The following is a 15,421-nucleotide window of genomic DNA, read 5'->3' on the forward strand; positions in this document are numbered from 1 at the left end:
CATGTACTAGGTTTGTCTTCCTGGAACATATAATTCCTGGAGGATTCCTAGGTCAGATAGGTACTGAAACCCAGAGCGACCAGCCTCTCCAAGATTATCAATTAATTTCATCCCCCTGTCCTTTAATGGTGGACATACCTTCTCAACATGAAAAAATCAGAATGAGCATTCTCCAAAGATCCCTACAGATTAGGAGAAGGAATAAAAGAAGGTATAACAGAGAAAATGGGATTTAGCAAATGAAGTATGGTTGTTGGATCACTATATTAAAATTCCTTCCAGCCTCCAGAATTTTGGAGCAGCTAGAAGGAAAAATCTGAGATGATGGAATGGTAGCCCATGACAAACTCTGGAATCTGTTCTATAACTGCTTGTCGAAATGTGCTTTGAAAAGTTTTGCTTTTTTTTTCTTCCTTTGCTTTGTATATATGTTAAATTTTACAATTAAAAAAAATGTTGTTTTTTTTTAAGATGATTTTGACTATTTGAGGCTCGTTACCCTTCCAAAAATTTGATAATTGGCTTTTCCATTTCTACAAAGAAGACTGTTGGAATTTTGTTTGAGTGCATTGAATCTGTAAATCAATTTGGTAGAATTGACATCTTAATGATATTTAACAGTATGCCCTTACATTTATTTAGATCTTCTTTGATTTCTTTTAGCAATGTTTTGTAGTTTTCTGTATAAGTCCTTTTTATCTTTGGTTAAATTTATACCTAGATGTTTGATTCTTTTAGTTGCTATCATAAATGGAATTTTTCTTGATTTCCTCCTCAGATTGTTTGTCACTAGTGTATAGAACCACTTCTGACTATTGTGGCACTTCACTGAATTCACTTTTTAGCTCTAGTGGTTTTGCTGTAGGTTTTTCAAGACTTTATATATATAGGATCATGTCATTTGTAAATAGTGAAACTTTTATTTTCTTTCCAATTAGGATGCTTTTTTCCCCCTCACCTAATTTCTCTAGCTAGAAATTCAAGCACAATGTTGAATAACAGTGGTGGCAACGGGCATCCTTATCCTTGTCTTGTTCTAGATCTAAGAGGGAAGGCTTTCAGTCTTTCACCATTGAGTATATTAGTTGTGATTCTTTCATATATGCCCTTTCTCATGTTGAGGAAATTTCTTTCTACTCCTATCTTTCAAAGTGTTTTTATCTACTCTGAGTCACTAGAGGTGATCATGTGTCTTTCCCCCTTTATTTTGTTAATGTGGCGTATTACATTAATTGATTTTCTTATGTTGAACCATGCTTGCATACCTGGGATAAAACCCACTTGCCATGGTAAATTATTCTTTTAAATTGCTATTGGGCTCAGTTTGCAAGTATTTTGCTGAGGATTTTTGTATCTATAGTCATAAGAGAAATTGGTTTGAAATTATCTTTTCTTGTAGAATTTTTACCTGGTTTTGGTATTAGGGTGAATACCCTCCTTGCAATTTGTTTTTTGAAGAGTTTGAGCAGGATTAGTATTGATTCTTCTTGGAATGTTTGGCAAAATTCACCTGTGAAGGATTCTGGTCTTGGTCTTCTCTTGATTAGGGGGGTTTGATGACTGATTCTGTCTCTTTACTTGTAATTGGTCCACTGAGGTCTTCTATTTCTTTTAGAGTTGTTTATGTGTTTCTAGAAATTTGTCCATTTCATATACTTTTCTAGTTTGTCAGCATACAGTTGTTCATACTATCTCTGTGGGGTCAGTAGGTAATGTTCCTCCTTTCATTTCTGATTTTATTTATTTGTGTCTTCTTTCTTTTTTTAACTTTGCCATTCTAGCTAACATTTTGTCAATTTTATTGATCTTTTTCAAAGACCAGCTTTGGGTTTTGTTAATGAATGCTCTCTGTGTCTTTTTTATTTTCTTTATCATTGTTTTCTTCTCTAATCTTTGTTATTTCTTTCTGCCTGCTCTGGGTTTAGTTTACCGTTCTTTTTCTAGTTCCTCCAGGTTTGTCATTAGGTCTCTGATTTTTGTTCTTTTTTAATGTAAGCATGTATGGCCATAAATGTCCTCCTCTGTATTGCTTTAGCAACATTCCATAGGTTTTGCTATGCTGTTTCTCATTCTCATTCATCTGAAGATATTTACTGATTGCCCCTATAATTTTTCCTTTGACCCACAGATTAAGAATGTGTTACTTAACTTCCATATATTTGTGAATTTCCCAGTTGTCTACCTATTACTGGTTTTACAGCTTCATTCTGTTGTGGCCAGAGAAGATACTTCGTATAATTTCAATCTTTTTAAATGTATTGAGATATGTTTTGTGACCCAACACGTGGTCTGTTCTGGAAGATGACCTGTGTATACTTGAGGAGGATGTATATCCTGCTGTTCGGGGGTGCAGTGTTCTTATATGATGTTCAGTCTAGTTCATTTATCCTATTATTCAAGTATTCTTTTTTCTTGTTAATCTTCTGTTGAGATGTTCTAATTCCCCCTTCAATTTTCCAGTGTTTACTTCATGTATTTTGGGGCACCATGATTAGTTACATAAATATTTATGATTGTTATTTCTTCTTGGTGGATTGACTCTTTATTAGTATATAGTGCCCTTCTTTGTCTCTTGTAACAGCTTTTGACTTAAAACCTTGTCTAATATTAGTATACCTACCCCAGCTCTTTTTTGGTTACAATTTATATGAAATAATCTTTTTTCCAGCCTATCACTTTCAACTGTTTTGTGTCTTTGGGTTTAAGCCAAGTCTCTTATAAACAGTACATAGTTGGGTCATGCTTTTTTATCCGGTCTGTAATCTGAGTCTGGTGATTGGGGGTTTAATACATTAACATTAAGTGTTACTACTGTAAAGGCAGTACATACCTCACCCATTTTGTCCTTTGTTTTTTATATGTCATAACTTTTTTTGTCTCTCTTTTTCCTTTTTACAAGCTCCTTTTCTGTTTGGTTGATCTTTGTGATGTATCTGACTTATCCCTTTCTCATTTCTGTTACTATTTATTTTTTAAATACCTTCTTTGTATTTCTTCTGGGGTTTTTATTACACAACCTACACTATGTCCTACTAATTTGAAAAGATACCAACTTAACTTCAATAGTGTACACATTTCTCTATTCCTGTATCCCTGTCTCCCAACTTTTAAATTGCTTTTGTCCCACATTACTTCTTTATATTTTTTCATGTCTTTTTTTGTCTATTTGTATTCTGACTCTTGTGGAAATTAAAGAGTAAAGTTGTATGTTGAAGATAAGTTATTGTTCTGTTTTGCATTTGTCCTTTTAGTTACCTTTACTGAAGATCTTCATTTCTTTACACTAGTTGAAGCCACTTTCTCCTGTCGTTTCCTTTCAAACTACAGAACTTCCCTTCAGTAATTCTTGTAAGGCAAGTTTTTTATTGATAAACTGTATCAGTTTCTGTTTATCTGTGAATATTTTGACCCTCTCTCAATTTTTGAAGGACCGTTTTGCCAGTAAAGAATTTTTGGTTGGCAGTTGTTCTCTTTAAGTACCTTAAGTATATCATACCACTACCTTCTTGCCTCTATGATTTCTGCTGAGAAATCCAGCTCTGAGGCTTATTGATGATTCCTTGTATGTACTGAATTGCTTTTCTCTTGCTGCTTTCAGAATTCTCTTTTTATATTTGGCGTGTTATTGACTGTCCTGTCTTCTAGTTCACCAATTTTCTTCTACCAGTTCAAATCTGCTTTTATATGCCTTTGTTATTTTCTTAATGTCCATTATTGTGCCTTTTAATCCCCATAATTTGTTGTTTCTCTTTATGCTTTCAAATTCTCCTTTATGTTCATACATTGTCTTGGTATCCTTTAGCTTCATAGCCGTATTTTTCTTTTTCTCCTTGAATTGATTTAGGAGATTTGTTCAGACTTCTTTGATTAGCTCCAAATTTTGTGTCTCTTCTGAAATTTTAATTTGTTCCCTTGACTGAGACATCTTTTCCTGTTTCTTGGTATGACTTATAATTTTTTTGCTGATCTCTGGGCATTTCATTATTTTGATGTGTTACCTCTGAAGGTCAGTTTTCTCCCTCATGTCCGGGATTTTATTATTGATTGGTTTTGCATTAAAGCTCTTCTTTGATGCTTCATCCAAGTTACTCTGATTCTTTAGAGTAGCCTGTGTGTAACTATTCAGATTGTTTCATTTCATCTCATTCTTGCCCTGGATGTGCAGTACAATTTGTAAAATTGTACTTTTTGTGCAATTTTTTCACTTCTAGGAGAAAGCTTCCTCTCCTCTGTTCCTTCTCTGCAAGTCTTGATCAGTTCTATTTGTTTTTGTATAGTTTTGTCCCCAGTACCTATAATATGTTTAAATTACCTGTCTCACTTAGTGCCCCATTTTCCTAATACTTCTCAGGTCTGGGACCTGGCCGGTCCTAGAGTGGTGCAGTCATCCCTCTTCCTCCTCCCCACCCCCCACCTTTTTACATTTCCCTGGCTTTTCTGCCTTCAGTTATTCCACCTCACGGACCCAGATGGGTTCATTCCAGAAAGGCTTATTTTGCTTTTATGTGGTCTGGCTAACAGAGACTGGATTGAGTGTTACACCTCTTGCCAACATTTCTGCTGTGGCTTCTCACGCTCTCTCTCTCTCTATTTTCCCTCCTTGGTGGCCTTTTTCTATTCCACGTTTCTCAACACCCTATGTTCTGACCTGGGTTCCAGTGTCTGAATTTGGGTTCCAGTGCCTGAATATGTATAGGGTTCTAACTCACGATATGAGTGGCTCTGTAGTTTGCAACTGCAATAGGAGGGACCTGGGCCGTGCTTCCTCTATGCAACTTCCAAGCTGCGCAGGACCAATGAGGGGGAAGGGTCTGGACTGGCAGCTATAGCACAGAAATCTGCCTGATCTTGGAGATTAATTTTCTTCTCTTCAGCATTTGTAGACTCCTCCAGTCTCTCTCATCATCTAGAGTTCCAAGCACATGGGATTTGTCCTTTTGTTACTTGATTCCAAGGGGAAACTTTTCCAGGGGATTTCTTATATTGCCATACTGATGATCTGTATTGTGTGTCTAAAGTTCTTGAATTTTTGTTCTGTTTTTTAGAAATATCTTGTACTACCCTCTAATAGTTCATTGTCAGTCATTCATAGACTTCAGCACTACTCACTCCCTTCATGACCCAATTACAACCATCCTTTGTATCAGAAAGAATAATTTTTCTTTTTGAAAAGTTTTATAAAAGGCATATGTAAATGTGGTTATGGGAATAATTATTGAGTAGCAAGCCTATTTCAACATTCATTTGCTAAAATAGGTAAGAAAATATTTGCCCTTGAGGGTAGAGGTAGACTGCCATGGTAGGCTCTTGGTTGTGTTGATTGAATGCCATTGCTATTGTTGGATCTTTAAAGTCTTCTTGACTTTAAATGTGGTTGCATTGTTTTGTACTTAAATTCTAAGTCCATTTTGGTTGCAGAAAATATTAGAACCCAAATCTATTGAAGTCATTCAAGCCTTACTTTTCTTTCCTTGGTGATTTGTTGTAAATTCCATAGTTAAATATTTAATGACATTTCTTTCAAAGTTTAGAAATATTATTCTGGGCCTAAGTTCCTAGACATTGGAACATTCTTCTAATCTAAAAACTGAAGTATAAACATTTGTGTGAAAATTGCTTTGTAAAACAGTTTTATTTGATTGTATATTAAGCTGCATGTTCTGTTCTGTTTACCTAGAAGATGCTGTTTATGCATGTATTATATGTTAGGTATCATAAATTCCTAATTAAGTATTAAAACTACAATTCTGGCTAGACTTCTGCATAAATTATATGAAATAGCCACATCATTATTAGATTTCAGCATATTGCTCACTTTGGGTTATATAGGGATATGTAATAATCAGTTGTCCTTTGGATAACTGTCCTTTGGACAGCAGTTGCAGGCTCATTTTAATGGATATCATATGCACTGTTGTTTTTATAATGCTAGAAAAAATTGGGGTGTTTCGAAAGATGTTCCAAACAATTCACTATTCTTTTTTCTAAATATAGAAATAAGAAACAATTAAAGAACTGATTTGTATAACATTTGGAGCAGTAGTCTGTTGTTTTAGTAGGAAAAAAGAAACATGAACAGGTCTGAGGTATAAAATCATTTAAGTAACCTTATGTTTTGTAGTAACAGAGGTGGTGATAAAAACAGCTACCATCTATTGAGAACCAAATGTCTTTCCAAGTTGTGTTCTAAGTGTTTTATATACACTAGTTTACTTAGTTGGCTCATAACAACCCTAAGAAGGTAGGTTTTATTTTTACCAATGAAAAGACCAAAATTAAAAATTAAGTGAATTTTTGACAGTACTCAGTAAGTGGTTAGACTAGGATTATAATTTATAATTGACATTGTCTGATTTTAAAGTTCCTTTTGTATTATCTTAGCCATTTTGGTCCTATCTTGGTATGAGAAAATTTTGTTAACCTCAGCTTTTGATGTCCTCGTTTATCTCGTCTGCTAGGAAGTGCGATGTCCCACATCAATAAATATTCTACTTTAAAAAAAAAAGGCTTTTCCATTATAAAACTAATATATGCTTAGTATGACATACATAGAAAACACAGAAATTTAGAAAGAAAAGAAAAACCACACTTTGTCCTATTTCCCAAAATAACACTTTTTAAACTTTGGTATGTTTTCTCCTCAGGCTTTTTACTGTGCATTTAGTTGTGTCCTAGTTTTCTAGGGCTGCTGGAGCAAATGATCTCAAATCATGTGGCTTAAAACAATGGAAATTTATTACCTCATTGTTCTGGAGGCTGGACATCGGAAATTAAAGTGTTGGCAAAGTCATGCTCCTCAGAAACCTATAGGGGAGAATCTTTCCTTGTCCCTTTTGTCTTCTAGTGTTTGTCAGCAATCTGTGGCTTGTAGATGCATCACTCCAGTCTCTGCTGCTGTCTTCACAAGGCCTCTCTCTGAGTCTCGACTCCTTTTTTTTTATAAGGATAGCAGTCATATTGGGTTAACCCTACCCTAATTAAGTATGATTTCATCTTTACTTGATTACATTTGCAAAGCCCTATTTCAGTAAGTTCACATTCACAGGTACCAGGGGGTTAGTACTTCAACATATCTTTTTTGGAACACAATTCATCAAATAATAGGTTGTATTCTACAGTGCAATGCTACTTAACGTTCTTTTGTCATTTAACCAACCCTTTTAACATTTTTTATGTTAATTCATGGCCTTTATAAGAACCTATCTTTTGTGGCTATATAATAAGCTATTGAGTAATTATACCATTATTTACTTATTCATTTCTCTATTGTTGAATATTTATATTATTTCAATATTTTGCTTTTATAAATACCACATCATTGAATATCTTTATGTACTATAGTGCTGTCTGAAAGAATGTCCTTAATAGCTTACCTTCATCAGTGCAGTGTGTTGAACAGAATTATTCCTAATGTGTTAAAATGTATCTCTTGAATAGATTTGTTTAATGACTCAGGGGCAGCATTTTGCATACTATTTATTATAGAATTATAATAAAATAGTACTTTGAAGAAGATGTTAGTGTGTAATATCCTCTGCATTTAAAGGCAATTTTTTTACTTAATTTTTTTTTAACATTTTTAACAAAATTGTATCTACACATAGTTTCAAGAGGCAAGCAATTCTGTGAGACTTGTTATTTAAAGAACCAGCATTCTCCTCCCTTTCCCTATTCCTTCTCATTCCCTTCTTCAGAGGCAACTGTTCTAAACTCTGGATTTTCTCCATATGTCAGAACAATATGCTTATATTGTTTCCTTTTGATTTTTCAGTCTCACTGCTGAGAAAGCTCCCAAATAAAAGGCTCCTGCCTTTATATGGACCTGGGGGTGGGGAGCAAGGGGCTGGAGGTGGGGGAGAAGAGGAAGGTTAGCAGTAGAAAGGTATGTGATACTGACTCAGAATGGAGAAAAGTATGTTTAAGGACCCCAATAAGGAGCCCTCTGGGGGCATTTGGACTAGGAATGTAGATATGCCTAAGAACGTGCATGGGGGTGGGGGTAGGACCTAAGTCCTTGACCACAATTCTTTCTAGACTGTACACAGAATCTGGTGTGGGAAGGGCAGCTTTCCCTATGGTGTCTGCCAGGTAAAGCCTTATAACTGCCTGTGACGAGGTCTAAAAGATCACATACAAGACTTCGGCCTGGAGTCAGGCTCCTCATTATTATATTTCTTTTTCCAATTCTTCCTCCTTCCCACCTCTTTTAAGGGTTCTGTCATTCTTGTTAGAATTCTTTTCACAGAAGTGTTTATTGATCATTCTCTGTCTTCTTAGAAATAGAGTGGCACACTAAAAAATTAAATAGGAGTTCTTATGGATTGATACTTGTTGGCTATTGTTGTTTTGTTGGAGAATCAACTCTTAGAATTAATACTTTCTTTTTTTCTTGGGTCAGATTCCCTGAAGAGAAGAGAAGGATCTTATTTCCTGTTTTGAAGGGTATAAAATCCTTCCTGTCAGTGTTCTGAGAATCTGAGGGGCAAAGAAGTAGTTGGGGGGGGGGGGGTAATTGTCATTTTAAGTTTCTTGTTTTCAAAACAAATACCCTTGTTGTTAGTTTCCTCAACCTGGAAACCATTTGTTTTACTTTTCTAGAGATTAAATCTTCTGCCTTTATTCTACTGCCAGGTTTAGGGAATAGGTAAACAGAATATGTCACAGTTTACACATTGTCAGTTATCTGTTTTTAGCCCCACCTTCACCCCTAGTGGCCCAAATACCTGATGGTACTAATTCCCGAGACTTGGGGTTCTTTGGGTAAATAGGATTATTTCTTGGCTTTTCATACTACTGATTCAGGTTTGTCAAGTCTGTCAAGTCATTACCACTTATCCATCTGCTTTTTAACATCCACAAGTTCCTTCTTCCTGTCTTTTTTGTTTTCTTCTTGTTCTTCTGAGTTTATGCCTTTTTAAAAAGTCACTTTAACTGTCATTATAATACAGACTTGGGGAGAAGAGGAGGCTAATATATGTGTTCAGTCTCCAATCTTTAACCTAAAGTGAAAGATGGCTTTTTTGTATTTAATTTCCTTTCAACTGAGGGCTCTTCATTTTTTCTTGTGCCTGACTTGAGGTAGAAAACACTGTATATCAAATTGTGTTAGTTAGATTCAGTTGTCAACTTGGCCAGGCGGCATACCTAGTCTTGTTGCTGCGGACATAAGCCAATGGTATGTGAACCTCATCTGTGGCTAATTACATCTGCAGTCAGCTAGGAGGCGTGTCTGCTGCAGTGAGTGATGTTTGACTTAATTGGCTGGTGCTTAAATGAGAGATTGCAACGTAGCACTGCTAAGCAGTTTGGCATTCCTCATCTCAGCACTTGCAGCTCAGCCCAGGCCCTTGGAGATGCAGAAAGAAGTCACCCCGGGGAAAGTTGTTGGAACCCAGGGGCCTGGAGAGAAGACCAGCAGAGACCATCCTGTGCCTTCCACGTAAGAAAGAACCTCAGTGGAAAGTTGGCTGCCTTTCCTCTGAAGAACCAACAAAATAAATCCCCTTTTATTAAAAGCCAATCCGTCTCTGGTGTGTTGCATTCCGGCAGCTAGCAAACTAGAACACAAATAATCATATTTTGTAATTCTTATTTTTTTGAAAAATTTAGTCTTATGATGTCTGCTTTTACTTTTGGATTTATAGTTATATTGTACATGAGTCGTAGTAGTTTGAATGCTGGAGAAAAAAAGTGGAATTTAGTACACTACCTTATAGCAGTGCTTTTTTCATTGTAATACTTCTCCTTGCTTGATTTATAGTATGAACAGATATATTCTGGGATTTGTATATTTTGTTTTCATAGAAATGATACAGAGGGAGTCTTTCTTACTCAAAATATTATGTATTTATTACTTAGCAGTTTTCCTTCTGTAAGACTTATGATTATTTCCTTTTGGTTTATGTATCTTCAGGTTGCCTGAAACTCAGCAGAGAGTTGGAGGTTGCTTTTTAAATCTGATGCCACAAATGAAAACCTTTTACCTTGCATATTGTGCCAATCACCCATCTGCAGTGAATGTTCTTACAGAACACAGGTATGTTCCCTTGGACATTCTTAAATTAATTTCTTAAAAAAATATGCAAAATGCAGTCTTAAAATTTACTTGATTATTAAAAGGTGAAATTTAAAAAAATTACCCTTAGTATATACTGGTAAGAAAGACTGATTAATATCTTTTTAAAAGAAAAAAATCTTTTTTTGACGTCTCCTCTTCCACCTAGAGCCCTTGGAAAATGGAACTGTTAAGAACTCTGGAATGCAGTGGCAAGTTATTGGATATTTCTCTCAGTTGATAAAACTAGAAGTAGGGTGGTACAACAGTGGCTCAGTGGCACAATTCTCACCTGCCATGCCAGAATCCAAGGTTTGATTCCTGGTTCCTGCCCATGAAAAAAATAATAATAAAAATAAAAAATAAAAATAAATTAAAAACTAGAAGTATATGAGACAATTAAATATTCTATATGAGAAAATGTCCCATTTAAGATTAGTATTAGGATTTGTGGGTAAAACATTAAATTAGAGAACACTAGCTTTAGGTTTTCAACCTTAAACAACATTGAAACAAGTGAAACTGGGAATGGATTTTTACTAGTCTTTTTAAGAGAAACCAAGTACATGGAAACCATATGTAATATTATTATATCTATTTCTTGAAAATTTGAAATAGAAATTGCTTAGCTATCTCAGTTATTGAGGATAGCTCCCAATTGCTAGTGAGTACTGAGAACTGAGTATTGGCTTTGTGTTAGGAAACTGCAGACTGAGTTTCTTTTTATTAATAAAAAAATTCTAGGGCAGGCCACGGTGGCTCAGCAGGCAGAGTTCTTGACTGCCATGCTGGAGACCCAAGTTCACTTTCCAGTGCCTGCTCATGTAGCAAACAAACAAAAAAAACATAAATGTTTTAGAAAAAATTTATGGGTTCATTTGAAAATAGCGGTTCAAAACTGTTAAATCCATAAATGTATAAGTTATTGGTGTAGTAACATCAAGCTAAGAGCCACTGTGCTTCTTACTGTCTTTTTTTGTTGTTTGTAGTGTTTTGTTTTGTTTTGCATGGGCAGGCACTAGGAATCGAACCTGGGTCTCTGGCATGGGCAAGCGAGGAGTCCACCTGCTGAGCCTCTGTGACCTGCGCTGTGCTTCTGATTTAAATATTTCACTTCAACCTTTTTTCTTTTTACATAGACAGGCACTGGGAATTGAACCCAGGTTTCCGGCATAGCGGGCAAGAACTCTGCCTGCTGAGCCTCCATAGCCCGCCCTACCTCAACTTATTCATAACTAAATATTTTTACTTAAAACCTAAAGTCATTTTTTATAAGCAAACATTGCTTAACCATTTAGAAATTCAGTTAAGATTCATATATAGCATTAACATGAGTGTTGTGAGATTGTATCTTAAGGTTTGATTTTTATGAGACTGTGTCTTTGATAAATAATGTTCCATTTAGATAAATGCTGGTAAGATAGAAATTTCTCATATCTAAATTCATAAATCCTACTCTGTTCATGCCCTAGAAATTGATACCATGAGTATGCTAATACTTAAGGAGATTAAGTATTTTTTTTAATAATAATTGATTAAAGAATATATTGACTTTGTTGATAAAGAATATATCCAGAGTAAAGCATATGATAAGTATAAAAAACCAAAACACTGTATTTGTGATCAAAATGAGGTTAGAACCAGACACTTGTTTGTAAACAGGCTTTGTAGTTTGTAGTCTTTGGAGTCTGACTTGAATTCACGTTTCAATTCAGTTGTTTTACTGGCATTGAGATCTTAGGCAATGGACTTAACTGGGTCTCCTCATCTGTAAAATACACGAAGTAAGATACATGTAAAAGGCTTGGAATGATGTTCAAAGAAATTAATGTATAAAAGCATCTGTTCTAAGCCACACCCAGAGTACATGTCAAATAACCTTTTTTCCATTCTTTTTCCTTTAGCTTCTGCTCTAAAGTTCTGTTCTGCAGCTTTTGTTTTTGCCCCAGCTCAATAGACTGGTGGGGAGAATGCTAGAGGAGGCAATATGTAAGAATCAGTTTTAGAGCACACATAATTTCCATTCCTGGTGGGAAGTAGATGCTGGGGAAGGTCAAGGCATCTTTGATACTTACAGGTGATGATGAAAATGCATAACTGTTTAAACAGATACTCAAGGATACTGCTTATGGCTTTTAAATCAGCATAGCCTTTGAAAGCCTTTAAAAATCAGCAGGATCCTTGAAAATATTACTGTGGTTTGTAATTGCTCTTCTGTGATTTTTCAAGAAAATAATTCTTAGAAAGTACAGGTTAAATTCTCAGAGATGTGTGTTGTCTATAAAAGCAGAAAGAAACCACATACACACCACTAAACTAATTTGACAACTTCTATAGTAATAATGTTTTAAATTAAATCACCATAATGGGCTGTCCTACAAGCTTATATTTAGGGGGATGCAAGGGTTAATTCAGTGGTAGAATTCCTACCTGCCAAGTTCAATTCCCAGCCCATGGATTTTCCAAACAAACAAAAATTCAACAAGATGGTGCTGCAATAGGGGATACTCACATGGAAAAAAATGAAATGTGACCCCCCCCGTAACATATAACATACAAAAAAAAAAAAAAGGCTTATATATAGAAATGTATTAAGTTCTTATATCTTTGTAAAATATTTCTAGACAAAGACTGGAAGACTGTATAAAAATAATGATGATGGGATGGTTCAATTATGTGAAACTTTTTTTTTTTAATAATTTGTTTTGATTTTGATAATCTCTCTTAAATATATATTTAATTGAGATTGATTTAGAAATATGTATGTACATATGTATAGACAGAAAGTAGGAATTATCAACCAAATTATTGTATTTTATGCAGAGCAGAAATGAACTGTTATCTGCAGTGAACCTTATTTAACAAGATTACTCAGGTTTTCTTAGAAAGATATTTAGATAGAAGTGGTCTGTAGCTGTCTTAAGTTTTAAGAAATGTGGGGCTAGTTTGCTAGTGACTGTTTAGTTTATTTTCAGCCTGATATTTGAAGCCTTATGTCTCCGTATTGGTTTAATTAAGTACAGTATTTTTCCCATTAGATATATTACCGGAATTAATGTGAAATCTATTTAGGATGGGATAAACTGTAGGAGGTGCCAAGACCAACTACTCTGTATCACATTTTCCCAAATGAGTGAATTTTAGGTTGAACTACAAACAGAAGTTCAAATGGCTTAGCTAAAAATATTTTATATATTTTCACCAGGAATGCTTACTATGTTTTGTTTTCTTAACAAAACATAGTAAGTTTGACATAGTGAAATAGCCTTTTCTTAAGAAACTTGGATGGTAGGACAGAGTACGGAGGATAGGGGTCTGGGGGCATAGACGAGACATAGCAACAGTGGATCCCTGAGGTTCTGATTTATTTAACCTGTACTTAGTATTTACTTTTTGCTCAGAATTTTATCTTTATTTTAGGACTTAGTTTATATGATACTGAGAGACACTCTCTTTTCCTTTTAAGGAAAAACTCAGGACTAGGAAGACTTGTTATTTGGGATAAGTGGCCTGGCTGTGATTCAAGTCCAGGTTTTCTGACCAAGAGACCAGTGCTCTACATCACATTAGTAACTTCAGCTGGTGTTATCTCTTCTACCATCCTGTTTTCAGGATGAAATGATGTTCCAAATGTCTGGAATGATGTGTGTGCAGCATGAATGATGAAAATAGACTCATGGTCCTATCATGGACCTTAAAGATCGTTATGTTCCACAGTGGAGAGATGAAGAAATTGAAGAGTTTTAGTGACTTGAGATAAGTCATAAAATTGTTAGTGACAAATTGGAGCTCAAATCCCTGTCTTTGGTTTGATTTCCACAGCTATACTGTTGACTTTCCTGTAGTCTTTCTAAGCACTATGACTGTTGAATTTGAGTTCTCATGCATATATTGTTTGCATGAAAATATAGGACTTGAGAGTTTATGGTTGATAGTAAAAGTTGGATGAAGTATAATGGAGATGATGGTGAAAGAGTAATAGTAAAGTTTTAAAAACCTGCTTTTAAAATTCTTTGATTTCTGGGTATGTATCCAGTTTCTTCAGCTGTAAAATGGGAATGTTGTTTTCATTATGCTTATTGTGAGGATTAAGTAATATAATGATGTGAAAATGCTTTTAAAATTCTGAAGTCCCAAGTAAATATTAATTATTTCATTGGACTACATTGTTCATTCTTCAAGGTTAGAACTTTAACTTGTCATCAAGTATAATACTTAGAGTACAGTTGACTTTCAGTGAATGTTTGTTTAAGTGATCAGCATCTAAAGTGTTAATGCTCTGATTCAGTCTTTTATTGTTTTAAGCCATTTTTTACTTAAGCAACTGTGTAATATTTCTTAACTTATTACATATCTGGAGGTTTCCCAGGTAATTGAAACCAATTCTAGCTCTAAGAATGCATGGGTTCATATTGACACATCAGTATCTAATTGACATAGTGAAATAGCCTTTTCATTAATGGAATTTCATAGGACAAAAACATGTATTCTTTATTATACACAGTTACTGTTGCTCATAATGGGAACAATATCATGAACTTTCCGAGGGTTTCCCCCTTTGAGTATTTTGAAATAACCAGCATATGTTTGGTTATAAAAGCTATAGCCTTCAGAATATAAAGTGATATGTTACATTATTGTATTTCATAAATCCTGGTTATTGCTAATGTAAATAAGAGAGCCATCAGTCTATTTTAACTGTAACATCAGGCATCCTTGTCTTTTTTTTTTTTTAATTGTTTTATTATTTACTCAGTGAGGAATTGGGAGAATTCATGGAGATGAAAGGTGCCAATAGCCCTGGAATACTTGTGTTGACCACAGGCCTCAGCAAACCATTTATGCGCCTAGATAAATACCCCACATTACTCAAGGAACTTGAAAGACATATGGAGGTATCACTTTTTTACATTTTTCACTTAGAAGCCTTTAACCATGAATTAGTGACATTTTTGTCAGAATTATTGTTAAAGCAGCTGTTGCTAATGATTTATTTTAGAAGGAAGAATCAACAGAGTTTACCAAGAGTTTTTAACTTAATGGGTTTTATAACGATTTTGTTAATTTTTTTCCTCTTTATTCCAGTGTTAAAAAAGAGCATTTGTCCCTTTGTCTCCTATCCCACCCACCACTGCTGATAGAAAAATTTCTAAAAGCTGTAAAAAATTTCAACTGGTTTTTAAATAGTGTTATCATCATATTAGGAACATTTAGCCACAAATAAGTTCTTAAGTTATAATAAGTTTAATAATGTAATAAAAAAAATCGTTGTATGATAATAATATATTTATCTTATTTTTGAATAGCAGGTTGTGGGCCTGACAGAAATTTAGATTCAAGTTATATTCTTGGCTAGGTGTCTGCAAA

General features: G+C 34.7%; 1 protein-coding gene across 9 annotated transcripts in view; it reads left to right on the forward strand.

Annotated features, from left to right (window-relative positions):
• ARHGEF7 (Rho guanine nucleotide exchange factor 7) overlaps positions 1 to 15,421 on the forward strand; it is a 267,744-nt gene that overhangs the window by 212,477 nt on the left and 39,846 nt on the right. For all 9 annotated transcript variants that reach the window (XM_077158695.1, XM_077158691.1, XM_077158687.1 and 6 more), the window contains 2 exons: positions 9,914 to 10,036; positions 14,811 to 14,949. In XM_077158695.1, the coding sequence (XP_077014810.1) occupies positions 9,914 to 10,036; positions 14,811 to 14,949 (262 nt within the window). The remainder of the gene's footprint in view (positions 1 to 9,913; positions 10,037 to 14,810; positions 14,950 to 15,421) is intronic.

This window comes from Tamandua tetradactyla, chromosome 4, assembly GCF_023851605.1.
Source record: "Tamandua tetradactyla isolate mTamTet1 chromosome 4, mTamTet1.pri, whole genome shotgun sequence".
NCBI lineage: Eukaryota > Metazoa > Chordata > Mammalia > Pilosa > Myrmecophagidae > Tamandua > Tamandua tetradactyla.